Source organism: Leuresthes tenuis, unplaced genomic scaffold (assembly GCF_036924035.1).
Source record: "Leuresthes tenuis unplaced genomic scaffold, fLeuTen1.0.hap1 SCAF_16, whole genome shotgun sequence".
NCBI lineage: Eukaryota > Metazoa > Chordata > Actinopteri > Atheriniformes > Atherinopsidae > Leuresthes > Leuresthes tenuis.
The window spans coordinates 17,732,911-17,759,522 of NW_027325370.1; the positions used below are offsets into that span (position 1 = coordinate 17,732,911).

At 40.8% G+C, this 26,612-nt stretch overlaps 1 protein-coding gene across 2 annotated transcripts in view; it reads left to right on the forward strand.

Annotated features, from left to right (window-relative positions):
• flna (filamin A, alpha (actin binding protein 280)) overlaps positions 1-26,612 on the forward strand; it is a 52,099-nt gene that overhangs the window by 19,677 nt on the left and 5,810 nt on the right. Inside the window, exons 3-39 of one of the 2 annotated variants that reach the window (XM_072366677.1) lie at positions 2,298-2,549; positions 3,775-3,872; positions 5,108-5,255; positions 5,358-5,476; positions 5,564-5,641; positions 7,559-7,721; positions 7,802-8,002; positions 10,089-10,226; positions 11,686-11,812; positions 11,914-12,050; positions 12,150-12,346; positions 12,451-12,564; positions 12,759-12,902; positions 12,988-13,111; positions 14,107-14,267; positions 14,342-14,432; positions 14,910-15,079; positions 15,475-15,592; positions 16,644-16,756; positions 16,901-17,050; positions 17,161-17,479; positions 17,821-17,994; positions 18,094-18,256; positions 18,344-18,504; positions 18,745-18,912; positions 19,022-19,145; positions 20,706-20,862; positions 20,954-21,143; positions 22,789-22,812; positions 23,266-23,513; positions 23,927-24,001; positions 24,749-24,848; positions 24,945-25,085; positions 25,198-25,326; positions 25,518-25,691; positions 26,105-26,266; positions 26,365-26,568. In XM_072366677.1, coding sequence (XP_072222778.1) covers positions 2,298-2,549; positions 3,775-3,872; positions 5,108-5,255; positions 5,358-5,476; positions 5,564-5,641; positions 7,559-7,721; positions 7,802-8,002; positions 10,089-10,226; positions 11,686-11,812; positions 11,914-12,050; positions 12,150-12,346; positions 12,451-12,564; positions 12,759-12,902; positions 12,988-13,111; positions 14,107-14,267; positions 14,342-14,432; positions 14,910-15,079; positions 15,475-15,592; positions 16,644-16,756; positions 16,901-17,050; positions 17,161-17,479; positions 17,821-17,994; positions 18,094-18,256; positions 18,344-18,504; positions 18,745-18,912; positions 19,022-19,145; positions 20,706-20,862; positions 20,954-21,143; positions 22,789-22,812; positions 23,266-23,513; positions 23,927-24,001; positions 24,749-24,848; positions 24,945-25,085; positions 25,198-25,326; positions 25,518-25,691; positions 26,105-26,266; positions 26,365-26,568 — 5,556 coding nt within the window. The remainder of the gene's footprint in view (positions 1-2,297; positions 2,550-3,774; positions 3,873-5,107; positions 5,256-5,357; positions 5,477-5,563; positions 5,642-7,558; positions 7,722-7,801; positions 8,003-10,088; positions 10,227-11,685; positions 11,813-11,913; positions 12,051-12,149; positions 12,347-12,450; positions 12,565-12,758; positions 12,903-12,987; positions 13,112-14,106; positions 14,268-14,341; positions 14,433-14,909; positions 15,080-15,474; positions 15,593-16,643; positions 16,757-16,900; positions 17,051-17,160; positions 17,480-17,820; positions 17,995-18,093; positions 18,257-18,343; positions 18,505-18,744; positions 18,913-19,021; positions 19,146-20,705; positions 20,863-20,953; positions 21,144-22,788; positions 22,813-23,265; positions 23,514-23,926; positions 24,002-24,748; positions 24,849-24,944; positions 25,086-25,197; positions 25,327-25,517; positions 25,692-26,104; positions 26,267-26,364; positions 26,569-26,612) is intronic. The other variant, XM_072366678.1, reaches the window with a different exon arrangement.

Sequence of the window (26,612 nt, forward strand, 5' to 3'; positions counted from 1 at the left end):
TGGAGGCTATGTAACACACCCCTGCTGTGGATGGTAGGTATTCCTGCAGCAAGTACCAACCTGTGATGCACATTTGTGCACATCACAAATCTTCCTGTCAGCGCAAAAGACAATTTGAATAGTTGTCCTTAGGCAAGCTTTTTTTCTGTTGCTCCAACTCTGCTGTTTTGTGCCCAATATGGTCACATTTTTCTCATTTCTGTATCACGTCTTGCTTCGTCCATTTCTGAGAGGACTAATTTACCACTTTGTTTCTATGACGATGTCACTTTAAGTTCTTGTGGGTATAGGTTGTCCAAACAGCCTTTTATCTGACCCTGCTCTGTTTTGAGTATATTTTTACAGTGGGAGCAACTGACAAGTCATATATCACAGCATTGGCAGCTTGCAAGCACGTCTTTAGTTTGGAACACAACTTGACACTTGTAGCCAACTTGGATAGATCCAGATGTAGCTTGCAATTGGATAATACAAAGCATTCTTTATGAATTTCTACACATTGCACCCCCCCCCATCATGCATCAAATTCAAAACCTTCCCTGTGTTGGTTTAGACCCCCATCCAACGCGACCCCATCCTCAAACTCTTGTTGTGGCACTTGGCCAAACAGACCCTCCGACAGCAGGCTTTAAATCTTCTTTTCAGTAACTCCAGCCCCCAACTGCAGCCCCAGCTCTCTTATGAAACAACATTTGACCTAAAACAATTATTTGAGGTGTTGTTGTTCGCGGTAAGCTTCTGCTACTGAGAATCATTGCAGTCTAGACAATAACTATAAAAAAATTTTTTAAAAACCCCCAAAAAACTAAACAATGATGCTGAAACTCTAGAGGTCGGATGATTTGCCTTCTTTAATCTCATATCACTGGGGGAAAAAAAAAAAAAGAAAAACTGCCTACGAGATGTTTTCATGGCAGTTTTGCAAATTTTGCTTCTCAAACACCCTACAGAGGTCTCCACAGAGGCTCAGTATGTGCACATTTTGATAGCCATCGGCAAATGGCAGCACATCTTAACTAAACATTAAAACTTTGACCTCATTTTTTCCTCTTTAACTATGTTCTTATCAGTGAGGAGACTCACAGCTCCACCCTTTCCTTAAGGCTGGACCTCTGCAATCTTTCCCTCAATCTGCTCCTTACGCAACGTGCGTGCTCGCTGCAGAGTTTGTGGGTGGGGTGGGCGTGTGTGCCATGCTCAGACAAGCTTTAGGTTGCATCACTTTCTCCTCTGCTCAGAGCACTATGTGTTGTTGAGACCTCAATTAGAGCAATCAAACGCTGGACTCAATGTGCTGTTGTCATTCTGTTACAATGTGGATCAGTGTGGCAGCAGAGTTCAAATCTATACTGAGACATTGAAATGCACACATAACTAGTTTGGTTCATCTTAAAGTCCCCCTTACACTCATGGCACTGTTTGTTTGAAAGTTTCTCTATCCTAGACTACATCTCACATGACAGTTTTTGCTTTTTCAAAATGTCTGAAATTGGAAGTTCATAGCATTTTAGTACATTGTAAAAATATATTGGGCAGCATATTAAAAGACTTAAATTGATAATATTAAGTGCAATTTGTTAAAATAAGCTGAAATGCAAATGGATTCAAAGTAGCACATTCTACATCATATTGTCCTATGTTCAATAAGAGAATTTAAAACTTTTTGAATTACATCCTTTCAAGGAACTAGGATAGGAGCTGGGGGACTTCTTACTAGCCAAATTGCATACCACCTACATTTTAGCCATGGTCTGGAATCAATATCCATCCTAATTTTCCAGTTTGCTAACGGTTACATCCAGCCAGCATCAGCAGGGACGTTAAACTAAAGCCGTTTAACATCTTTATCAGTATGCTTTTGCTCCAGTGTGTTTTGAAGTCCGATTGAAATCTGAACATAAGGCTAAAAAGCTACTCCAAAGTAAACTATCGCTATCTCTTCAAGGGCTAGATGATAACTTGTATGTATGCAGCCCCCACCCTGAGAATGTCACCATACATTCGAATGCTGATATCGGAGACCTTTCTGGGGGTATTTTGAAATCATTACACAGTCTCACTTTTTAATCAAGAATGTAATTAGGTACTTTAGTATTTTGTCTAGTTTCTAAAGATTTTTTTCTCCTCTGCATGGTTTATGGTTGTTTTGAAGTGGAAAACCAAATGATTTTAAACTAAGGTTTCATCATAAAAATCCTCCATTTATGCATTCTTTTCACATTACCAAAACACTGAGTTTTTGTGCTTCTTAAATATGCTAACATGACTTCTAATCTGCACCCTCCTCTGGTCCACAGACTCTAAAGCAATTGTGGATGGAAACCTGAAGCTGATCCTGGGTCTGATCTGGACCTTGATCCTGCATTACTCCATCTCCATGCCCATGTGGGATGAGGAGGAAGAGGCAGATGATGGCAGACAGAAGACCCCCAAGCAGAGACTGCTGGGATGGATCCAGAACAAACTACCCGAGCTTCCTATCACCAACTTCAACAAGGACTGGCAGACCGGCCGGGCCCTGGGTGCCCTGGTGGACAGCTGTGCTCCAGGTGAGGGGGGAAATGTGTTAATACTTTTTATGGTCCCATGTCTGGGAAATGGTTCAGGAAAGGTTGTTTTGTGTGATTCAGGCTTCAGTGAAGATGAACTAAAATGTGTGTGTGGGGGGGGGGATACACAGCCAGATACTTAAGTCAACATTAGCTGAGAAGTAAGAGCTGGAAACACTTATTTGTGGAGTATATGGGCTGATTCATGGTCTCTTAGAGCCTGCTAATATAAGCTTTTGTGAATGTTGTGTGTTGAGAGCTGCAGATGATAATGGTAACATCCAAGGATCTGATCGGTTTCACAAATTTGATATAAAGTTAACTGAAACTTGACTCCAACACTGTGCAAGACTTCATACTGTGGATTTCAGTCTGGAACAATGTGGGGAAATCATCACCAGACAAAAAATAATTGGATATCATCACTCCCTCAGCTGCCTGTTAGCGTAATGTCTTTTAGCATCGTAACTATACACAAACTGTAATTAATAGATGCAGATTTGGTATCAGGAGAAGATGAACATGAGGGCATAATTCTAATCTGGCCTGCAAAGAAAGTTCCGATCCTCCCCATTGAATTGGGAGAAGAGGAGTTTGTGGGGAAGTGGGATGAGATGAAGACATGAGCAGGTTTCCCCTTACATGCTCAGGATGTTTGGCATACCTGTGGATCACCAACAGCCTTGGGCTGAAGATGAGGGTTCAACCATTGGTTTTCAATTCTCTCCAAATTTATCCACTGTATGATTCCAAAGTCAGACTTGGTCCATACCAACAGACACACTTAATTATTGACCCCAGACATGATTACTACTGAAAATGAAGATTACGAGATAGCATTCTGGTACAGAGATACTTTTGGATTCTGTTTAGAGTGAAGTCTCAGTCAACCTAAATCTCCATTAATTTAGCGGAATTCCTATTGATGGACCCTCATACTCTTACGCAACTTGCAAAATTGATTGAGTCAAATTGATTTTTCTGGATTTAAAGCAAAATCAACATATTGTAATTACTGTTGACATAATCTGCCTTACAGTGCTAAACCGTCTATCTTAAAAAAATAGATGCAATTAATAAACTTAAAGTGCCTAGTAGTAGGCATGTTTCAACATCATAGCAATAATTTTTTTTGCCATATATTTTCTATCTGAAGACCTTAAATAATGAGTTACAGTGCTGTTACGTTGTATTAAATCCAGCTAACCTCCTTTATTTCCTGCAGGTCTGTGTCCTGACTGGGACCAGTGGGATCAGACCAAACCAGTGGATAACGCTCGTGAGGCCATGCAGCAAGCCGATGACTGGCTGGGCATCCCACAGGTGAAATGAATACATGGGGCCAGACATATACTTTCTTTTTAACCTCCATATGAGCAGCCAGCTCAGTTCTTGACTTTAACTGGTCACATACTTGCCGGTTTACTGTGTCTGCTACCAGATATCTCTAGAGGGCGCACCAGCTAACTCAAACTATACAGATTTTGGATTTGCGGGATGTAAACAACAAACTTAAGACAATAAAAGAGATTTATTTTTACTTGATGTTAGGATCCCAGTGAGAAGGCAACAGCCGCAGTATCGTTGCTTATATTTAAACCCCTTAATAGAGGTAGTCGGTCACATTTGCCCCTACACTGGCTCTACTGGTCACCTCTGTATTAAATCTTGCAACAAAATCCTGTAACTTCTGTCGTCACAGCCGACGCTGCAGGCAACGCAGGATATCCAAGACAGCCATCGTAAACATGCATGATATTTCAGCCTATTTCTTAGTCTATGCTCAGTCCATCTCATTATTTGGAGCTTTTAAATAATTTCAGTCTGTTGGTTAGAAAATAATGCAGATTTTTATCCAACCATCAGTATAAATGATGATATAGAATATTTTATGTGACTTCACTCTTGGCAAGACTTTCCATTATTTATAAGGGGCAGGTGTTTTGTTTTTTTTGCATTCTTGCCGAAAACACTGCAAATAATTTGAGTATGAAAATAGTTTGCGTAATAGTTGTGCCATTGTCTTGTCAGATCTTTTTACTCAAACATTTAATTCCTATTTGGGCTGACCAGGTTCAAAAGTTCCACATTTTCTGGGGAGATTTTAAACAGGCTGCCTTACTGTGCTCTTGTTGTGTTGGCTGGCAGTTATGAGTGACTGAGGGTGTCGCGTTGGTATAATTGGCACAGCATAGCGTGCCAACAGTTGTCTCTGTGGTTGCTGCTGTTTCCGCCTTCAGCTCTGCTTCTGCTAAGAAACCGATATAGTTTCTTTCCCTGTAGTCTTTGTGGGTTCTTAAAATCAGACAATGAGTGTCACCCAAACCATCAGAATGAAACCGTCACAGTCTGGCTCAGGTACTTTCTGGTCTGTTGTATAGGTTGGCATGTGCTTTTCACAAAATTACAACATGACTCACTTTATGTTGGTAACAGTCTCCATGTCAACTAATCAAGTCCTGCTTTAGGTTGCACAGATGAGATTATATTCAAACAACAGACATGGTTTACAAAAAAAATGACTTGGTTAAACATGTTCCTTCTTGTCCGTTTCGCAGGTGATAACCCCTGAAGAGATTGTAGACCCCAATGTGGACGAACACTCAGTCATGACCTACCTGTCCCAGTTCCCCAAGGCGAAACTGAAGCCTGGTGCACCTCTCCGACCCAAACTTAACCCCAAGAAGGCGCGCGCCTATGGGCCAGGTACACGCATGCAGGATTAGAGTAACAAGACTCACAAATTAGCAGTCCTTTCATATTTATACTGCATAAAATGTGTAAACTCATTATTCCAACTCTGTGAAGGTATTGAACCTGTTGGAAATGTTGTCATGAAGAAGGCTCTGTTCACTGTTGAGACCATCAGTGCAGGGATGGGAGAGGTGCTGGTTTATGTGGAGGACCCTGCAGGACACAGAGAGGAGGTTTACAATTTTTCATGCATTTGATCTTTGTAAAATGCTTACTTTTCACATTTGCTGTTTTTGTTAACGTTTTCCATCTTATTCCAGGCCAAAGTGACAGCAAACAATGATAAGAACCGCACCTACTCTGTTGTCTACGTCCCCAAAGTAACAGGCATGCACAAGGTAAGCAGAGCACATGATGAACTCTGAATATTTGACTCTGTATGGAAACGTGGGGAGATGGAAGTCAGTGGTGGAAAGCAACGGTGCCCATCTGTGAAAGCATAGTTTGTAAGATTTTTTGGGGGGTACAAGAGGCCTGGATCCGATCTGGACAGAGAGGACAACGAATGACATGGGTTAAAGGTCACAGGCCTGAATTCTGACCCAGGTCAGCTTCCAGGAGGACTTTAAGTGTTCACATGGGGGGGGGGTGTCTGCCTAACCTTTGTACTAGTATTCCAGTTCTGACAACTGAATTTGATTGTTGTTTTTCAGATTCTTCAAATTAAAACATAACAAGTCTATCAAGTTTTATTTTCCTTTAAGGGTTTTCAGTCCTCATTTAATATAAATATGTTTTCCCCTATTACAGTACTTTGAAATTTTAGATAAGAGATGAGACACGAGTGATCCCACAATAGAGAAACTGAAGTGACCCACAACCAAAACCGAGCAGGAACAAGTAGTAAATGGGTATATATAAAGAAAGAGCCCCAACTGCACACTTGAGGAAGTAGCTAGTTGTGTAGTGGAGATCTTATTAAAAATTAGTTCAATTTAGTTTTTCAAATATATTGCTTTATTAGTACTTGTACTTCATCCTTTCTGCCCAAAAGAGTCTAGATAATGGTTAATAAAAGGCAACTCTGGCTCACTTTGCTCTCCAAATTGCTTAAAGGTTGCCTAGTACTGTACTACCATCACTATGGATACAGTATTATTGTGCTTCATCTTTGATCTATTAACTTTGGTAGAAATGCATTTGAGGATTAAATAACATTTGTGTCACCGACCTTCTGTTCTAATCAATCACTTTGAGATGGGCCTGATGTTAAAACTTTCTTTCCAAATTTCCGTGGTCTGCTGATGGCTCCAAGGAGATGTATTTTTGTTGAGTGTATCATCCATAGAACCCAAAGTAGTTCAGTTTGCCTTATTGCTGTGGAGATGAACTTTAATTTAGGTTTGTTTGTTCAGGTGGAAATTCCAGCAAGCCTCATTTCATGGGTTTAGTAAAGGATCTCAGGATTTCTTGCGCCCCTGGTGGATGCATAAGTCATAACTCAGACTTTGATGCGCTTCGATAAACTCACCTACTATTCGTGAATTAAGATTTTTGGAAAATGTTGCGCATAAAAAGTTTTGTTGCGGTTTGGTGGTAGAAGAGTGTCGCTCTGTGTCCATGACAAAAGCAAAACAAAACAAAAAATCTAAAAGTTGTTTCACTTCTGTTTTAACAAACATAATCCTCTTCCCTTTAACACTTTCCACTGTCTGATATCGATGCTACAGCAGACATCCACCGTGCTGGAATCCTTTTTAGACTATAAATCTGTAGAGTTGACCACAATACACTCAAGTTTCCCTATTCTTGATATTATATTTTGTTTCTAATAACAAACACTAAAGCAAGAAGGAGGAAGCTTTGTCACGTTAAATCCAATTTCAAGAATATAGTTCCACTGTGATAAGAAGCTTGAAGATGTGTTGTATGCTTAAAACAAATTTATGATGGACATTATATTGAAATAGGAGAGATCTACTTTTAATCAGGAAAATAATTATATTGAAAGATCTAACTTTTGGGGTTTTTAAGAAGTTTAATTAACCTGAACAAAGTCTTTAAGTCAGTTTTTTTTTATTTTGCACCTTTGAAAAGTCACAAGGTGCTTCACAGGAAAATAAAACTTTGAAATGTGAGATAAAAAACAGAATTAAATGGAACAAACTCCTCTAAAAGTGGATTTGAGACTGTTTTAAGGAAAACATTTAATACCATCCAAGAAGTTTTTTTTATTATTCTGATGCGTTCTCAATACCTGCAGACATTTCTGCACGGTTAACCAAAGGGTTCATGATGGTATTTTCTGTTTTCAGGTGACAGTGTTGTTTGCAGGACAGCACATTTCAAAGAGCCCCTTCGAGGTGGAGATCGGCATGGCTCAGGGAGACTCCAGTAAGGCCACAGCCCAAGGACCAGGCCTTGAGCCCTCTGGAAACATCGCCAACAAGAGCACCTACTTTGACGTCTACACAGCAGGTAATTTACTGACGTGGTGGACTCTTTCCCAAGCCTGCATTTATGTTGTACTTATGTTGTTGGCCCCCTGTTTCTCCCAGGTGCTGGTGTTGGAGAGGTGGAGGTGGAGATCATGGACCCTGCCGGCAAGAAGAACACGGTGACTTGCACCATTGAGGACAAGGGCAACAGTAGCTATCGTTGCACCTACAAACCCACTCAGGAGGGCCAGCACACCCTCTTCATCACCTTTGCTGGCGGTCAGATCAGCAAGAGTCCCTTCACAGTCAACGTTGGCGAGGGTAAGAGTTAGTTTTAAACCACTGTGATGATGAATCCTGTTAAATTATCACAAGTTAGTTTGTGTCAGATAACACTTAAATACTGAATTTGATATGAAATAGTTTTTCCTTAAATTTTTAGATTCTAATAATGCCTTTGACAACAAATATTCTGCTTAATTTCCTTCTTCACTTTTGTCTAAATAAAGTTCTGTCTTTTCCTGCTTCTGTGCTGGATGTTGTCTTCTGTTCTCTACTCCCCGACTTCTCTTTGATAGAGTGGCATCTGTCTTCTCTCTGGAAAGGCCTCTTCCCTCTGCTGTCATTTCCTGTTTCCTTGGATCTCTCTTGGGTACCTACTTTGTGTGTACGAGTTAGAAAGACTGCATCCATGAGTCTGTGAGCCTTGTAATCGTCTACCATACATGAGTGTGTTGTCCCATTCTGGGTTTGTGTTTTTGTGAAGATACGTGTCTTTACTTGTGACTAATTTTCCCTGTTAAGACTTGTGCCCTTGTCAGCTGCCAGTAATGTTCTAAATCCAGAATGACTCAAGGATCCTCAGCAATATGTTTCCATATTAGGAGTTCTCAACATTCATAAAGAAATTCCAAAATCTGCTCTGTCATTTATTACAAACGCTACAATGCAATCCCAATCCACTTAGAGCAGTTTGTTTTCAATCAACCCACTGAGGCGTCCTTTCTTCCTGCTCACTTGTGGTTTTTAATTTACAGAATAACTCAATTTACAAAAAAATTTATTTGTACTAGATATTTCTAGAGCTAGGACTCTTTTGCTCCCTAAGAAATTAGATAACCTTTTAAGCAGATATAAGTCCTTGATAAAGTCCTTTAAAACATCCTTTTTTTAAATCCTATCCCGACAGCTTTCATAAAGTACAAACAATTAGTCTGTAGCTAAATGAATTACATGCATCATAAAAATAGGCTCAATAAGCTTTTTTGTAGTTTCCATGCTGTACCGACTTGTTTTGTGCTCAATTTTGGCTTCAAATCAACATTTGATCCAGTAGTCTAAAAAAAGTGCTGCAACAGTATGTAGTTGTTGCTAAACAACAAGTGGCAGTAATGGAATAATTGTGAATGTTAAAATTCCATTTATAAATTGCAGAATACCTAATAGATGAATAAGAAGTATTGGTATATTTCGGATATCAAGACTATTGTGAATGTTAATGTTACCACCATTTGGTAGTAATGTAGCTCCGAATGTTGGAAATCCAAGTTCTGCTGAGCGACTACTTTGGAACTGAGATCCTGAATGCTCACATGTACTTTAAATGCACAGAACTATTGAGATATAACAAATATTAGAATACCATGTACGTGCATATATGGTTTAAAACCCACTAACACCTGCCAACATCTGACATTTCAGAACTTTATCATCAGGTCTGTGTTTGATTAATTAGCTGTTAAATAATAGATTCAATCCAAATAATCTGCAGTCACTTTCTTGGCAGGAAAGGTCAAACATTCTGATATAGCTCATTTGATAAGGTTTTGTACACTATTTATCTTATTAGGAAGTTTATAACCATTCCACCAATGCTGATAAGCTGCCTATAATTATTGAGAAATGTGTTTATGCTAATTTATACACGGGTAAAATAGCATATAGATCTATGAAGTAGTGGTGAAACCTGGTTTCAGGTCTGGATGTTTTATCCGCTTCCTGCTAGGCAATTAGCTGTGACTCAGCAGCTTCTTCTTTTTACCCTCTTAATCAGGAGGAATGATGGATATCCCACTTCCTATGTGAGGACAATTGCCCACTTCCTTCTCTGTGGTCTGTAAATGCACTCTGCAGGATGAGATAAATATAAGAGGCAGTGGATCAGTATGCAGGGTTGCAGGAAGGAGGGAACGAACAACTGAAAAGTGTGGAATGCTTACCAGCACCCTTGTGTCTCATGGATGTACTTTTTGAATGGAAATTATTTTAGGTTTTGCATAATTCACGCCACAACTCATTCCACTTCTTCACACTAAAACCACCAGTGAGGTTGCATGTGGTCCCAATGTCAGAGCTGTCTTTTTGTGTGATGCCCTCTGACTTCTTCCTTCTGTGTCTCTATCCACAGCGTGCAATCCCAGCCTCTGCAGAGCAAAGGGACGTGGCCTGCAGCCAAAGGGCCTGAGGGTGAAGGAGACTGCTGACTTCAAGGTTTACACAAAAGGAGCCGGCACCGGAGAGCTCAAAGTCTCCATCAAGGGCCCCAGTGAGTTACACTATGAACAACTGTCTTGGTTTTACAGCAATAATCTCTTTCAAGCATCTCTTTATCTACTTACACCTACTTTAACCACAAGAAATCTAAGGAATTTATAAGAAAGATGTACTACCTTTTGATATCGTGTAATTAATGCTGCTTAAAACAGTTGAATTTGAACTTTGCAATCAGGGTCATGTTTCATGATAAATCCACTTTATAAAAACTTGGTCCAACAATGAAAAGGCTGAAATGCGTCTCATTCACTCTTACTCAGTAGTTGGAAAAATAACAGTGTATTAACACACATTTTGTCGTAACACATACTGCCATTAAACTTAAAACCTTAATACCATCGCATTATGACCATGAACCATCCCTTAACTACCAGTAACAACTAGCTGATTCCAAAGATGTACAAGAGAACTGGTCCAGTCAGCACCTCTAAATGGGTATTTGTCAGACTGCCGCACCACATATTGTTGGAACTTTGATTTTGCTACCTATGGATGCACAATAGTCACTTTGCTGGACTCACTTGAGAGAAACAAACTCACACTTGTCATTCTAATACTTTCTTACTTGTTGATGCAAATGGATTCTCTAATCTATTAGAGGCACCTGTTGGATTATAATTTACTCAAATTTAAAGGAAGTCAGTGGTGGTCGGTTTAAAGTTTAAATTCAGAGTTTGGTGCGGCATCCAGGCTCTGCACGCCCATGAATAGATGGGCAAAGAATGAAGGGGAGGGATACAAAAAAGGAAGATTTGGTCACAAAAAGCATGTTCTGTTTAGATATTTCAGCTACAGAAATGAGTATTTTGTCAGCAGTGTGTTGCATTTGTTCCCATAACTAATTTGATTTGATTATTTTAATATCAGCTATGTGTGATGAAAGATTTGAATTCCAAAAAAGACCAAAAAATACAAATGAAGAGTTTAGCTTTTCTTTTACCTCAGTCTCATAATAATGAATAGTTTATTTTCCATAATGTGATTAAGTGATTTCTCTTTTTTTTGCTTAAGAGTACATTTTGTAGAAAAATAAGAATATTACATCTCCCTGTAACATGCAAACCTTCTGTGGAGGGAGTCTTGTTCATTTTCTCTCGTCAGTCGTTCAGCTGCACTGCTCCGATTTTAAAAACTGCCCGAATATTTACTAAAATGCTGCCACAAAGTGATTACAAGTAACACAGCCCCACCTCCTGTTTGGACAGGAAGTTAAAAGACGGCCCTTTTTCTGGCTGATAAACCCAGAAGACCAACAGCCTGCGCAGGAAGTTGCAAGTGATCATTAAGATCCATGGTGTGCTAATTTTAGGTGTATGTAGATTTAGTCCAGCTTAACATTATCTCATCAACTCGCCACTAATACAGGGATTTTTTTTATTTTTTATTTTTATATATGCCTTCACCTGAGAGTTGATCACAATTACTAAAACTAAGATGCATTGTGTTTATAGAGGGACTTGAGGAGCCATGTAAAAGGAAAGATCTCGGTGACGGAGTGTACGCATTTGATTACTACCCCACCACACCCGGAACATACAGCATCACCATCACCTGGGGAGGACAGCACATTCCTCGCAGGTACACATGCTGAAACACTAGCAATTCAGTGTGCACCAGCAAATACTGCAATTGAAGTATCCAAGGCTTCATTGTGACTGATCACCACTTACTTCATTTAGTCCCATTGAGGTCAAGATTGGCGCTGAAGCCGGCCCGCAGAAGGTGAGGGCCTGGGGTCCAGGGCTGGAGGGAGGTGTTGTTGGCAAATCTGCTGACTTTGTGGTGGAGGCTGTTGGAGACAATGTCGGTACACTGGGTAAGTCGGGCAGCGTGACCACAGAGATATAAAAGCACAGTAAGAGAGTCCTGAAAGTATCTTTTGTAACACTAAGCTGTATGTGTTTATCTTGTTCAGGTTTCTCTGTGGAAGGTCCATCTCAGGCCAAGATCGAATGTGACGACAAGGGCGATGGCTCCTGCGATGTGCGCTATTGGCCCACAGAGCCTGGGGAGTATGCTGTCCATGTTCTCTGCAACAATGAGGACATCCAGCACTCTCCCTTCATGGCTGAGATTGTCAACCCACCAGGGAAAGACTTTTACCCTGACAAGGTATCACACACACACCAGAGCTTTTGTGATGAGGGTGTGGCTGAAAAACAATAATACAACTTTATTTTTTGCTTTGTGATTGTTAATTATCGTGTGTGTCTCAGGTTAAGGCATATGGTCCAGGCCTTCAGAGCAGTGGTCTGGCTGTTGGAAAGCCCACAGAGTTCACAGTTGATGCCAAGCAAGGAGGAAAAGCTCCTCTGAAGACTGTGGCTCAGGTATTGTATGGGTGCATTACCTCCATACTTAGTCCTTCATTTTTTTGACAAAGGCACATCACCTTGGTGACCGAAATCAGATTTGAGCTTGACCAGCTAAGACCAAAAGATCAGGCTCAGAAGTCTGTATATAAAGCATTTTATTAACAAGTAAAAAGAGAGAATCAGATCTGAAGTATTGTGTTTTCTCACAGGATGGAGAGGGCAATCCTTTGGATGTCCAGGTTAAGGATAATGGCAACGGCACATACACCTGCACTTACACCCCACGTAAACCTGTAAAGCACACAGTCATGGTGTCCTGGGGGGGTGTTAACATCCCTGATAGTCCATTCAGGGTGAGTGAACACAGATGCATATTTTGATGGGGGTTCTCTTTTGCCACGTCTCAAATCTCTTAAACAATGCTGTTTCTGACAACAGATGAATATTGGAGCAGGCTGCCACCCTAACAAAGTGAAGGTATCTGGACCTGGAGTGGCCAAGACTGGACTGAAGGCCTTTGAGCCAACATACTTCACCGTAGATTGCGCAGAGGCTGGTCAAGGTAATGTTACATGAAACTACTGCAATCTGCTAATTTATCATGTAATAGTTTTCTATAGCTGTGATTGAAGTCTTTTAAAACATAGCTTTTGAGGGGAGATTCACAATCCAACTTTGAATAAAGGACTCTCTGACAGAGGTTCTTAGATGATGTCATATGATATTACTGATCTGATGATCCAGTAAAGGCACAGTATGTGTATATATTGGCATTAAGTCTACAATATAACTGAGGCTGATGAAAATGGCATTACTTTGAAGAAAATTTAGGTAATCCTCTTTTGCAAAATATCAAGAACTCCAAAAAAAAAAACTTATTTTAGAGGTTTCACCTTTCTGAAGAAAAAAAATTAATGCTGCATAGAAAAACTGAGAACTTTCCTATTTGGCTTTCAAAGGCTCTTTGTGAATAATCTGAAGAATGAAGAGAGTACCCGAAGCTGGGTTAATCTGTTCACCTTCCCCTCCCCTTCCATCAAGCCAGCGTTCTTGTCTCTTAGTTTAATCAAGGTTTGAAGATGCCCCTTGGATAGAGCCATCATTTCAGTCATCACCCTTATTTTCTTTTCACCAGTTCCAGAGTTGTTCTGTTGGTTTACTTCCTCTGTCTTATTTGGCCAGTTCACATCCCTTCTGCCATCAAGCTCACTCTTTCCGTCTTCTAAATTTACATGTAGAGACTTCCATGAAGGGAGAAGACTTCCTCCTCTCGTTCCACTGGCTAAGAGTGGTAGACCTTATAGTGTAGAGTCCCCTGCAAGCTCTCCATTTTATAAATTAGTTTCCTCCTTTCATTGACTCATTTGATCCTGGTGCCGTTGAATCTCTTAATCTTTAACTTTAGGCTCACATTTTGATCAGGCACTGACTCGACCCCTCAGCTGAATTAAGAGCTTGGCATAAAGTGAATAAATTGAGTTATAAATTGGGAGGACTTTAAAAAAATTATCTCACTGAGGCAAAACGGAGGCTGATACGATTATCTTCTACCCGCAGGTGACATCAGCATCGGAATCAAGTGCGCCCCTGGTGTGGTGGGACCTGCAGAGGCCGACATTGACTTTGACATCATTAGGAATGACAACGACACCTTCACTGTCAAATACACTCCTCCTGGAGCAGGCAGCTACACCATCATGGTGCTGTTTGCTGAAAAGGTGAGTTTAAATCATGAATCGGAGTACTTGTAGTTTGAGTGTATTCTGCTTACAATAACGTGTTTGTTGTTTAGGCTATTCCAATGACGCCTATCAGAGTCAAAGTGGATCCTTCTCATGATGCCAGCAAAGTCAAGGCCGAGGGACCAGGACTCAGTCGCAGTGGTACGATTACAGTAACTCTGTAAAATAGTGACAAACTGACAATTCATATCACAAATTATAATAAGAAGCTTATTACCAAAAACTTATTTAATTGCCACACTTTGTTTCAAGGTAAATTAGTGCAAGAAGCAGTATTGACAAACTGAACATGTTTTAATTGGCTTTTTTGTATATTTGAACAAATGAGGAAGCTTAAAACCTGCATTTTTAAGTAAATGCAAATAATTACCCTCTTTAACAGAAGCTTGATTGAATTAAAAGTAAATTTCAATTGATTTGCTTGGACTAGATTTAGCTACAACTTTATGTGTCACCTAAAGTAATCCTTTCTAAGATGTTGAAACATCAAATTTATATACAAGAAAAAGAAGCTGGTAAATTGGTGATAGCAAATGCTATTGTAGGAGCCAGTTTTAACAAGTTGTTTTTTGTTTATATTCTTTGAATTAATAAGTTTTTTTTGTTTTTTGCTTTCAGGGGTAGAATTGAACAAGCCCACTCACTTCACTGTGAGCACTAAAGGAGCTGGAAAAGCAAACCTGGACTGCAACTTCAGCGGCCCAACCAAAGGAGAGGCCGTCAAGGACTTCGAAATCATCAATAACCATGACAACACACACACTGTAAAATATACACCTGTGCAGCAGGTAAGATGAGAGAAGCTTTCGAACATTTTAATGCATAATCACACCCTGTGAAAGTGTAGATTAAGGACATAGTTGGTGTTGCAGTGTGCAGGTTTTCATTTTTCCATTACAGCCTGTAGGTCAGTTAATTTCGAGTCAAATAAAATCTTTACCTTTTGTACACTACGTGCTCCATCTCATCTATCGGAGAAGGTTTACTCAAGTGTTTTCAGTCTGTGGTGTTTGTGCTACCTTAAACCTTTTTTAGAATTATTCTCCTTATCTCTAAACAAGAAGTTGAACTTCATCTCTGAAAACAATTTCGCCAACTACATTAAGTCTGGTATATGTATTTTTAGTGACTTAAAGGTTTGTGTGATTGCATCCAAGTAAATTTCTCTCCTTCCTGCAACTAGGGTCCTCTGGGAGTTGCTGTGACGTACGGCGGTGATAACATTCCCAAGAGCCCCTTCAATGTTGCTGTAGCACCTACGCTTGACCTCAGCAAGGTCAATGTAACAGGCCTGGGAGACAGTACGTAATTCCCTTTCAGCCCACATGCTTCATGATCATTTTGGGTTTAGTGGATAACACGTAGTCGGACCTAAATTATGTTTCTGTTGCTCAAGGTTTTTTTTTTTTTCTTTTAATTTTTCACTCTTAAAAGGCTAACCTGAGCTGTGTGAAAATGATGCCATCTTGATTTGACTATTTACAGTATTGTGCAAAATTCTTGAACTATCCATTATTTCTTTACCGTTTATGCTCTGCAAATGGTTTTTATTTTTTTAGGCCTGACACTTCTTCTTTTGTCCTCCACTTGCCAGTTTCCTCAAATGTTTTAAGGACACACTGCACTCCATGCTGAGAAATATAACACCTTTTCAGGGAATCACCTTGTTGGTTCAAAAATTCTATTTCGTATCTGTCAGTGTTATCCTGGGCATTTTCTGTAGATGCAACTAAAGAAATGGAAACAAATTATGCGTCAGGCTGTGACAGGCTGCTGATAAATTAAATTAAATTTAAAAAAAAATAAATAAAAAAAGTACCTAAAGACACAATTTGTAAGGATTTCTCTGCTAAGTTGTCTGTTATGTGTGAACACGACACTGGTTCATTACTTTAGCTGAGTGCCATTTATACATTTGAATGATTAATAGCTCCGTGTTAAATGGCTTAAAAAATAAACCAACAGAAAACAAATTTCTTTGAAAATGGGGAATTATCCAGGCTTTTCTGAAAAGACCCCCAAAGGCTGGATAATATTTGTTGAGACCACTTTAAAACATTGCAATAAAGTCTGGCTACTTGAAAGGAAAATATGAACTGTAGGTTATGTTGCCCATTTCTGCTGATGAAAAACTAAAGAGTTCTCCAAAATAGATGGTTATTCTAAGTTAGACTTGTAGATCATGATTTTTAGAGGTGTCGTTTTCTTTTTTTTTTTTCCAAATTTCTTTTACATTATTCTGTCTTCATACTTCTGATTTTGACGTGTTTTGACTGAACATGAATGTTTTGAGTATTGCAGCTCAGAACTGTCTGTATTCTTACAGCAATATTTTTTCTTGCGTCGTTGTAGAGATGACAGTAGGCAAAGACCAGGAAGTGACTGTAAAGTCAAAGGGCGCTGGTGGTCAGGGCAAGGTTGCTGCCAAGGTGACCGGACCGTCTGGGAAGCCGGTGACCAGCAAGGTAAATTTTCTTTTCTTTAGAACCTTATTGACCATGAAGAGATCATATTGCATGTGATCCTTATTTTATGCGTTTAGATTATGAATGCCTTCGTGTTAATTTCTTAACAATGACATATCATGCTATTAATGATTCTTTCCCCAGGTTGAGCCAGGGCTGAGCCCAGAGACCAGTCAGGTGAAGTTCATCCCACGTGAGGCAGGGCCATACCAGGTTGAACTGACCTATGATGGAGTACCAATCCCTGGATCCCCCTTCACCCCTACAGCGTACCCTGCTACAGACCCCTCCAAGGTTGGCCACAGTTTATGATAAACACTATTCCTCCACATTTGTGGAATTAATTACAGTTTTGTTTGTTTTTGATTGATCATTTATCCCCGTTCCCTCTCACCTCCCCTCAGGTTCGCTGCTCTGGCCCAGGCCTGGAGCGTGCCAAGGTTGGGGAGATGGGGGAGTTTGTCGTGGACTGTACCAACGCTGGTCCAGCTGAGCTGACTATTGAGATTATCTCAGACAGCGGCACTGAAGCAGAGGTTCACATCCAGGACAATGGAGATGGGACCTACACCATCACCTACATCCCTCTCTACCCTGGCTCGTACACTCTCACTATCCGCTACGGTGGCCAGGATGTGCCCAACTTCCCTGCTCGGCTTAACGTGGAGCCTGCGGTTGACACAGGCGGAGTCCGAGTGTTCGGCCCAGGAGTGGAGGGGAAAGGTAACGGAACCAGCTGCGAGAAACTAATAGTTCATATGTGGTTTTGAATCCTATCGTTTTGTCAATTGTGTTAACGTTTTCACATTTATTTTTATTGTTTATTTATTGAAATGAGACCGTTTCTGACAGTGCCTGAACTGAGAACCCACGTGAACTGTGAGAATTGAATTGGGTTAGGGAGTGAAGATATTAAAGTTGAGCCCCATTTTATATGATTATAACTCTTCAAAGTAGGTTTTTTTTGGGGGAAAAAAAAAAGTCAAATTAGAGCTTACCTAAATATAATCATCAGCGCCTGTGTATGCTTCTAAACATGCTATATGTTCTTCCTGTGTTTTTAGGAGTGTTCCGCGAAGCAACCACAGACTTCACCGTGGATGCTCGTGCTCTCACACAGACTGGAGGCGAACACATCAAAACACTCATCAGCAACCCATCTGGAAGTCGCACAGACTCCCTGATCACTGACCTCGGAGATGGAACCTATAGTGTAGAGTATACTCCTTATGAGGAGGGTGAGTTCAACTTTAAAAATGCCTTTTGGAAGCAGATGTTTACTGTCTGATTCTGCTATTTGATTATAAAGCTTACTTGATAATGCGTGCATGTTTCAGGCCCACACAATGTGGAGGTTTGCTACGATGGCTCTCCGGTGCCAAAGAGTCCATTCCGCGTTGCAGTCACTGAAGGCTGCGACCCAGCTCGTGTTCGTGTGCATGGTCCTGGGTTGAAAGGTGGCATCACCAACAAGCCGAACAAGTTCACAGTGGAAACCCGGTACGTCAGACCAAACCTCGGTGGAAATCACAAACGTCACTGAGGTGTTTCCTGCTTGTGTTTTAAATGTTTGTTCTCTATCTGCAGAGGAGCAGGCACTGGTGGTCTTGGACTAGCAATGGAAGGTCCATCAGAGGCCAAAATGTCCTGCACTGATAACAAAGATGGCAGCTGCAGCGTGGAGTACGTTCCATATGAGCCTGGCACATACAACCTCAACATCACCTATGGAGGACAACCTATCACAGGTAGCTTTATGTTAAAAAATAATTCATTGTAAGATTTCTGTATTTCATCCTAAATTAAAGGTTTATTTGCTTTTGCCGAACAGAGATACTGTGATATTTTTTTGAGACAATAGATACAAGGCTCATGAGTACCAAGTGGAAGAACATTAGAAGAAGAAACTGACACATTTTCTATTTAATTTTTTTATTTATATATAAAAACCTTCCTGTCTGAGCATTGCTCTGTCTTTTTCTGAGCAGGTAGTCCCTTCTCAGTGCCAGTCAGTGATACAGTGGACAGTACCAAGGTGAAGTGCCAGGGTTCTGGCCTGGGCAACAACGTTAGAGCCAACATCCCACAGACTTTCACAGTGGACGCCTCCAAAGCTGGAGTGGCCCCACTGCAAGTCCGCGTACAAGGGCCCAAAGGTTCCGCATCTTCAAATGTTTCTGAATCACTATTAATGATTAAAGTTCGAGTTGAAGCCGAATTAAAACACTTGTTGTTGACCTTGTCTCTGTTTCTGTGTGTCTGTAGGTGTTGTGGAGCCAGTAGAAGTAGTGGACAACGGCGACCAGATTCACACAGTCAACTATGTTCCCACCAGAGAGGGACCCTATTCTATCAATGTCTTATACGCTGATGAAGAGATCCCACGCAGGTAATGCACAAAATCACATAAACATGCACATATTTTATGGAGCATCAAAAGTTACTAACACCTGAATATTGGTGCTGCTACATGCTTGTTTAAAAAGGTAGAAAACTAGAACTATAGCTCAGTCTTGGCAGATTTTCTTTTCCACATAAATAGTATTGTAACAAGCCAATGTTATTTCAGGAAAACTATTTTAGATTTAGGATTACCTAAAACCTAGAGGCTAAAAACCAAGTCAAACACATTAGGTTGACTTTTTAGGGTGCAGATGTTGGATTGTGCCTTTTGTAAAGGCTATGGGGTATGACTCACCAGCACACTTTGACTCTGTGCACTGAATCACAAAAAGACTGTTGATTTCACATCAGCTTTGTATTTCACATAATTAAATAAGGCAGGAGCTCTTAATGGAGTGGAAAAAAAACAGCCATAACTCAGAATGGACAAATTTGAAGGTTTTAATCCAGAAAGGCTTAAACTTGGCAGGTTTATGTGCTTTGACAGGTATTCCCTTTTTAGCTTAGAATGATTTTATCTGATTGAATTCAATTTTAATTCCATTGATTCTAGCATGTAAAAATAGCTGAGGCTAACTCCTGTGCCTGAGGAGTTTGCATCCAATTATGTGGTCCTTTCACTCTTATCTGAGCCTCGTCTTGAGTTTGCAGCTGGCAGGGGTGTGGCCGAACCCTTGTCAGAGGGTTAACTCTCTGTCCCTTTTTTAGATATTTTTGAAGTTCAAGAATATCCACTGTTGAATTCAATACATTTATGATGTAAAATTAAAGATCCAGTATGAAAGAAATATAATATAAAACTGAGATTCAACTCCTTTGTTTCTCATAAATAATTGCATTCACACAGCCCCCTTTTTTAAGAAAAAAAAAAAAAAGAAAAACTCCACTGCAGCTAACTGAGTATAGGTGGTGGATACTTGCCTCGTTATTGTCCAAACCGCTTATCTTGATAACACAAAGACTTTTTCAGTCATTTGTGACCTCCATTCACCTACTAAATAGCTCTGCATGTGCACAACTTTTCTAACAGCGCTGACAAGTGATTACATCAGTGTGCAGTCAAAGCAGCTCACTCAAAGACTGAGAAAACTCTTAGGTCTTGTCCAAAACCAGCGACACTTGCAGCAGCTTTTGTGTTGGATTACGTACAAGCGTTTTCTGTTCCTTCATTCTTTGATACAGTCAGTAATCATAAATGTTAAAAATTCCTGTGGACAAGGTTAGGACTGGCACTACCTTATCGGTGTCTCCCATTGCCTTGTCAACAAAGAAGAGATAAGAACATGTTCTGTAGTCAAATCAAAGTTTTAGCAGTGCACAATCAGAGGTAGCAAGCCAAAAAACCCTGGTTGCCCAACAACGCTGTGTTTTGTTTTTTTGTTTTGTTTTTTTTAGATATCCTCACTCGGGCTAGAGTTATTAAAACATTCATTTTCTGTAGCCAAACACAAGGGTTGCATGTGGACAATTGTAATTTGTAGTTTTGGCTATCAATCTTTTCTGAGCATTACTTGCCTGTTCAAACTGTACCTTCTTTTTCTGTCAGCCCCTACAAGGTGAAGGTTCTCCCCACCCACGATGCCAGCAAAGTGCGTGCGAGCGGACCCGGCCTCAACACCACAGGCGTGCCCGCCTCTCTTCCAGTCGAATTCACCATTGATGCCAAAGATGCCGGAGAGGGACTGTTGGCAGTGCAAATCACTGTGAGTGCTTACATTATACAAATAAACGTAAAAATAAATGATTTTTGTGATGGTTTTCAAACTTCGATAACACCGCCGTTGGTTTCTGCAGGACCCAGAGGGGAAGCCTAAGAAGGCTAACATTCGTGACAACCACGATGGGACCTACCTGGTGTCATATGTGCCAGACATGACTGGTAGATACACCATCCTCATTAAGTATGGAGGGGATGAGATCCCTTATTCACCCTACCGCATCAGGGCTCTGCCCACCGGAGACGCCAGCAAATGCACTGTCACAGGTTAGAGGCTAGATGGCTACATATACACTTGTTTTCACAGAAATGAGATGAAACCTGTTTTGTTTTAGCTTAAAGTAGAAGTACTGTAATGTTTGTACTTAGTACCAGTTTGTCAGTTTCTTTTTCACCATATACAGTGAATGATGTTTAATTTTCCTGATGTACAATGATACACCCAGATCTTAATTTTGCTCCCTGATGCCATTGAAAGCAAGGTCCTCTTTCAACATGGACTGATCAAAAAAAAAATTCTGTTTGTAAGAGCAAATAAGCTGCTAGTTTTCCCTCATTGTTAAAAAAAAAAAAAGATTGTGCGTCTTTATACGATTTCTAGTTACAATTTATTTATTTTTTGTATACATTTATAGGGATAGTTTGTAAGAAATAAGAATGAGCATTTCTTAAGATGTCAGAGTAACTAGAACCAGTATATGATGGGGTCAGATTAGCTTGGCATAAAGCAAGATTAAACATCTATTACTCATCACTTACCAATTTTGGATTAAAAAAAAAAAGCACAACAACTGGTAGTGTAAAGGACAGCAGCAACCTGCAGTTTTTAAGGGGGACACCGAGGCAAGAGCACCTTAACAAGAACTAACTCTGCTCCTAAGGTTGAGCCTAGACCTCCTTCAGAGCAGCCTCATCCAGGTTGCTTCACACTAGAATGCAATGCAACTGCCAAGGCACATCATAAGCCAAAAGCAAAGCTCTTATCCTGACCTCACAGAACTGGAAACCTTCTGCCTGTTGCCTAGAAATTGCATTCATAAATGTATAGAGTATATGGCAAAGGGTCAAACACCCAGGGTTTGAGTCAAACAACCAGCTGAAAGAGTCTGCTTTGGCTGACTGTGTGAATGAAGCTCTCACTCCAAACTGTAGCATCTCCCGTAGGCCATCGCTTGGTACAATGTAATTTGACCAAAAGTCCACAAGAAATTGGGGTAAATTCCCTCCTCTTAGTGGCTGGTCTAGTGTTTCATAAGCAGGCAGAAAACCACATTGTTCCTCTTTTAATCTCAAATTCACTAACGGCCAAGCTCTACGTTGCAGTATAGTTGTTGTTTTTACACAATCAAAAAGGTTGTTTTTTGTGCAGGTTAAGCAATTGCAAAAAAAAAACTCGGGGAAATGGCTGGTTTGGCTACTTCCAGTCTTTGTGCTGAGCTAACATAAGCAAATCAGAGTAGAATTGATATTTTAATTTATCATTCAACAATAAAGTTAGTTTTATATGTCGAACTTCTGTTAAATAACCAGATTTATTCAGTTTTTGTTTGTTTTTTTGTAGCTTAATCTTAAAATAGATCAGCCATTTAAGACTTCATTCCTGTACCTGTTGCTCATATTTTTTTAATTTATTTTTTTTATGCATTGCTATGTTGTTTTTGCACGCTGTGCTCCTCAATTACACTCCACTTCACCTGTAAGCCCCCCCACTGTACATATAATCACACACATGCACACACACAGAAAGACACCACCACATCCCTCCTCCCTGCTTCACACTCCACCATCACTGTTTTCATCCAAGTGTCTGGAGCACAGTTATTGCCACTCACCACCCCCACACCCCCACCTGACTGTCTGTCACTTTTGTTTTTTTTCTCGCTCTCCCGCTTCTCACCAATCCTTTTATCAGTCTCAATCGGCGGTCATGGTTTAGGTAAGCCTACTGAACGATTTGTAAAGTAGAGGAAATGTTACTTTTTCTTCTTTCTCTGTCAGCATGGATAGTGGTACCACCTTTCAGGACATCCCATCCTTTCTTCTCTTTTTTTTCATTCTTCCATGCTTTTTTTTTATTTATTTATTTTTTTACCCTTCCATCTAGTTTCTATCTTCCTCTGTCATAACTGTGACTAATAGACTAACAGTGTAGGTAGGATGGCATGGTGGAATGGCTCTTTGGCTAATCTAGCTCTCAGTTATACATTTAAACTGTTAATTAATGACTCATTGGTAATAACTTGCAGTAGGTTGAAATAACATGACTCGAACTCATTCAACTTTAACCTAGTCTCGTGGTTGTGGAATGTGCATGCTATGAGATTGAAATGCAGTCTGTCTTTTTAAAAGAAACCATCGCAACAAATCCCATCTTGGTTTCTTTCTTAAGGCGCAGGTGTTGGCCCGACAATCCAGATTGGTGAACAGACGGTCATTACAGTTGATGCTAAGGCTGCAGGAAAAGGCAAGGTGACATGCAGCGTGTGCACACCCGAGGGGGCAGAGCTCGATGTGGATGTTGTTGAAAATGAGGACGGCACATTCGACATCTTCTACACAGCGCCGCAGCCTGGCGAGTACATAATCTGCGTCCGTTTCGGAGGGGAACACATTCCCAACAGTCCATTCCAAGTCACGGTGAGTGATGCACATTATAACCTATTAATCATACAGGGCTGCTTATTTTGTAATCGGTCAAAGCAATCACAAGCAGGCAGTGAAAGGAAGTTAATGTTATGTGATGGCATTTTTTCATGAGACTACTTCAAGTATTAGCAGAGTGGTGAATGGATCTACGAGCCTCAGAGTTGACATAAAAAGTACTTTTTGCTTTTGCAAGCAATGGCCTCCACTGCGCATTGACCTGAGATTCTAGGATTCTCCTCGACCAAAGATGCCATTTCTCCCTACTGATTGGCGTCCCGATGACGTCAGATTTTCTTCGTCATTCTGACTGCTGTTTTATTCCCCTTTAATCTCTTATTATCTCTTTTTTACCCTCTCAATCCACCCATACCAACCCTATCCTCATCACCTCCCACCCCTCTCAGGCACTGGAAGGAGCTCCATCAGACCAGCTCATGCAGCAGAGCCAAATGCCCCAGTACTACGCTCAACAGCCCTGGGTACCTAAAACCTTAGTCTCCAGCCTTTTTAATCCCTTTTAGCTCAGTTTTTGTTCAACCACCTCTCTTCTCACCCTTCATCTCATCCTCATCATTTCTCACAGCCTCACTTCATCGGGCTTCATCAGTGTCTGCTGTTTCTTGTTACAGGTGTTTCACCTTTTGGGGGGGGGGGGGGGGGGGGGGTTTCTATCATTGCATTCATTCATAAATGGTATTCCTCATTCACATGGACAGAACAGCAGAGCTGCACAATATCTAAAAGGCAAATTTATCTCCTAAATTGGAATTCAGAATGGTTTTATTTAAACAAAACATTTACATGTATTGCAATAAGAATAATTTTCAGTAATCATTGTGCTGCTCCTCTGTTATGTGGTCCATGTTCAACTTGCTTAAAAAAAAAACTTAAAAAAACCAAAGCTGCCATTTTGAGAATCGCTAATGTGGACACACCAGCTGCTCCACATTTATCAAAATGGTCTACCATGCTTTTTCATCCCCCTGTGAGCCACCGGTGTTTTTTCTCTCTCGCAGTTTGTCGGTGCCATCATCCTGACCATGATCACCATTGTAACGTTCATTCTCATCTCATGATTTGTCTCATCTTGTGTTGGCGTCTGGGAGCTTGTTCCCTTCCGTCATGTGTTGTGCTCATTACATCTATGACCTGCTGTTGCTGAAAGCACACTTGTCGCTGCAACATCTTTGTACTTCATCATGTAAACTCTGCCCTCTGTCTCCCAGGCAACAGACAGACCAATGGGAATGAATGGTCTGGATGTGGCTGGACTGAGACCTTTTGACCTGGTCATCCCATTCACCATCCAGAAGGGAGAGATCACAGGTAACATGAAAAACAAAGGAAGTTTGAAACCTTTCCTTCATTATGATTTCTGTGGAGCTGCTATGACAAACTGCATTTCTTTTTTTTCTTCTAAAGGTGAGGTCCGAATGCCATCGGGCAAGGTGGCCAAGCCTGACATCACTGACAACAAAGATGGCACGGTCACTGTCAAGTACGCTCCCACGGAGGCCGGTCTGCATGAGATGGATATCAAATATGATGGCATCCACATACCTGGTACAGTTGAAGTGTCTTCAGACAGAAAATAAGGAATTATAACCTCAAGGTGCATCAAAGAGTAGTGTTTTAATCACTTCTCTCTCTCTCTTTGTTCCTTATCCATTCACAGGAAGTCCACTTCAGTTCTATGTGGACTACATGAACAGTGGTAATGTTAGTGCCCATGGCCCTGGCCTCATCCACGGGACCGTCAACAAGCCTGCTGTCTTCACTGTTAACACTAAAGATGCTGGAGAGGGTATGTAGGGGTTGTGTTAACTACGGCTTGCACATTTGTATTATAAATGGACAAACCAAGGTGTTTGCTGGTGTTAAAGTTTGAGACGGGTCTGTATTGTCAAAGTTTAGTGATCAAGAAAATGGGAGAGAGGATTGAAACTGCCATATGGGATTATGTTGCATCTTATTGCTACTGTTCATGTCTTGTAGGTGGTCTCTCTCTGGCCATTGAGGGCCCGTCCAAGGCAGACATCAGCTGTGTGGACAACCAGGACGGGACCTGCACTGTGTCTTATCTGCCAGTTCTGCCTGGAGACTACAGCATCCTGGTCAAATACAATGACAAGCACATCCCAGGCAGCCCCTTCTCTGCCAGGATTACTGGTAATTAAGGACTCCACACATACAGTATTGCACATATTTTCACATTGGCCTGGAGTTTCATGGGGTTGTTTTCAAACATTAGATTTCATAATGCTTTTTAAAAGAATATTTTAGGTCTTAATGGGGTAAAAGTTGAATGTGCTTGGAAAGGGTCCTAATTTAATGCCCAAACCAGCTAAATTGACCCCTGTCAATGAGAAGGAGCAGCTTCACAACAAGCTCCTTTCAGATGTCTGACCCCTCTCATTGAACGTATTAGCAATATCATTATTTTGACATTGATACCTCATTAAAGAAACAAATACTCACTAGATTTCTAAATATTAGATTAAGTCACCTTAAATGTAAGGCCATACAAAAAAATAGGTTTGTCTGAATGTTGATCAGTTTGTGCCATTCACCTCTGTCTCCAGGTGACGACTCCATGAGGATGTCCCATCTTAAGGTGGGCTCAGCTGCAGATATCCCGCTGGACATTGGAGAGCTTGACCTCAGCCAGCTGACTGCCTCCCTCACCACGCCGTCTGGCCGTGAGGAACCCTGCCTGCTGAAGATGCTGCGCAATGGACACGTTGGTGAGTGTGTAAGCATCTGATTTAAGCAAGAATACACCAACTGAAGACATAATAACGATAAAATCCTCCTCTTGTGTTTGTGCACTTTCTTGCCATAGGTATCTCTTTTGTTCCCAAGGAGATTGGAGAGCATCTTGTGAACATCAAAAAGAATGGTCGTCACATTCCCAGCAGCCCCATTGCGGTGATGATCAACCAGTCGGAGATTGGTGATGCCAGCCGCGTGCGTGTGAGTGGACAGGGCCTGAGTGAAGCCAGAACCTTTGAGCCAGCCGAGTTCATCATTGACACTCGTGATGCAGGTACATGCTTGATGAACAGATTATCACTCTGCAAAAGATGTTTT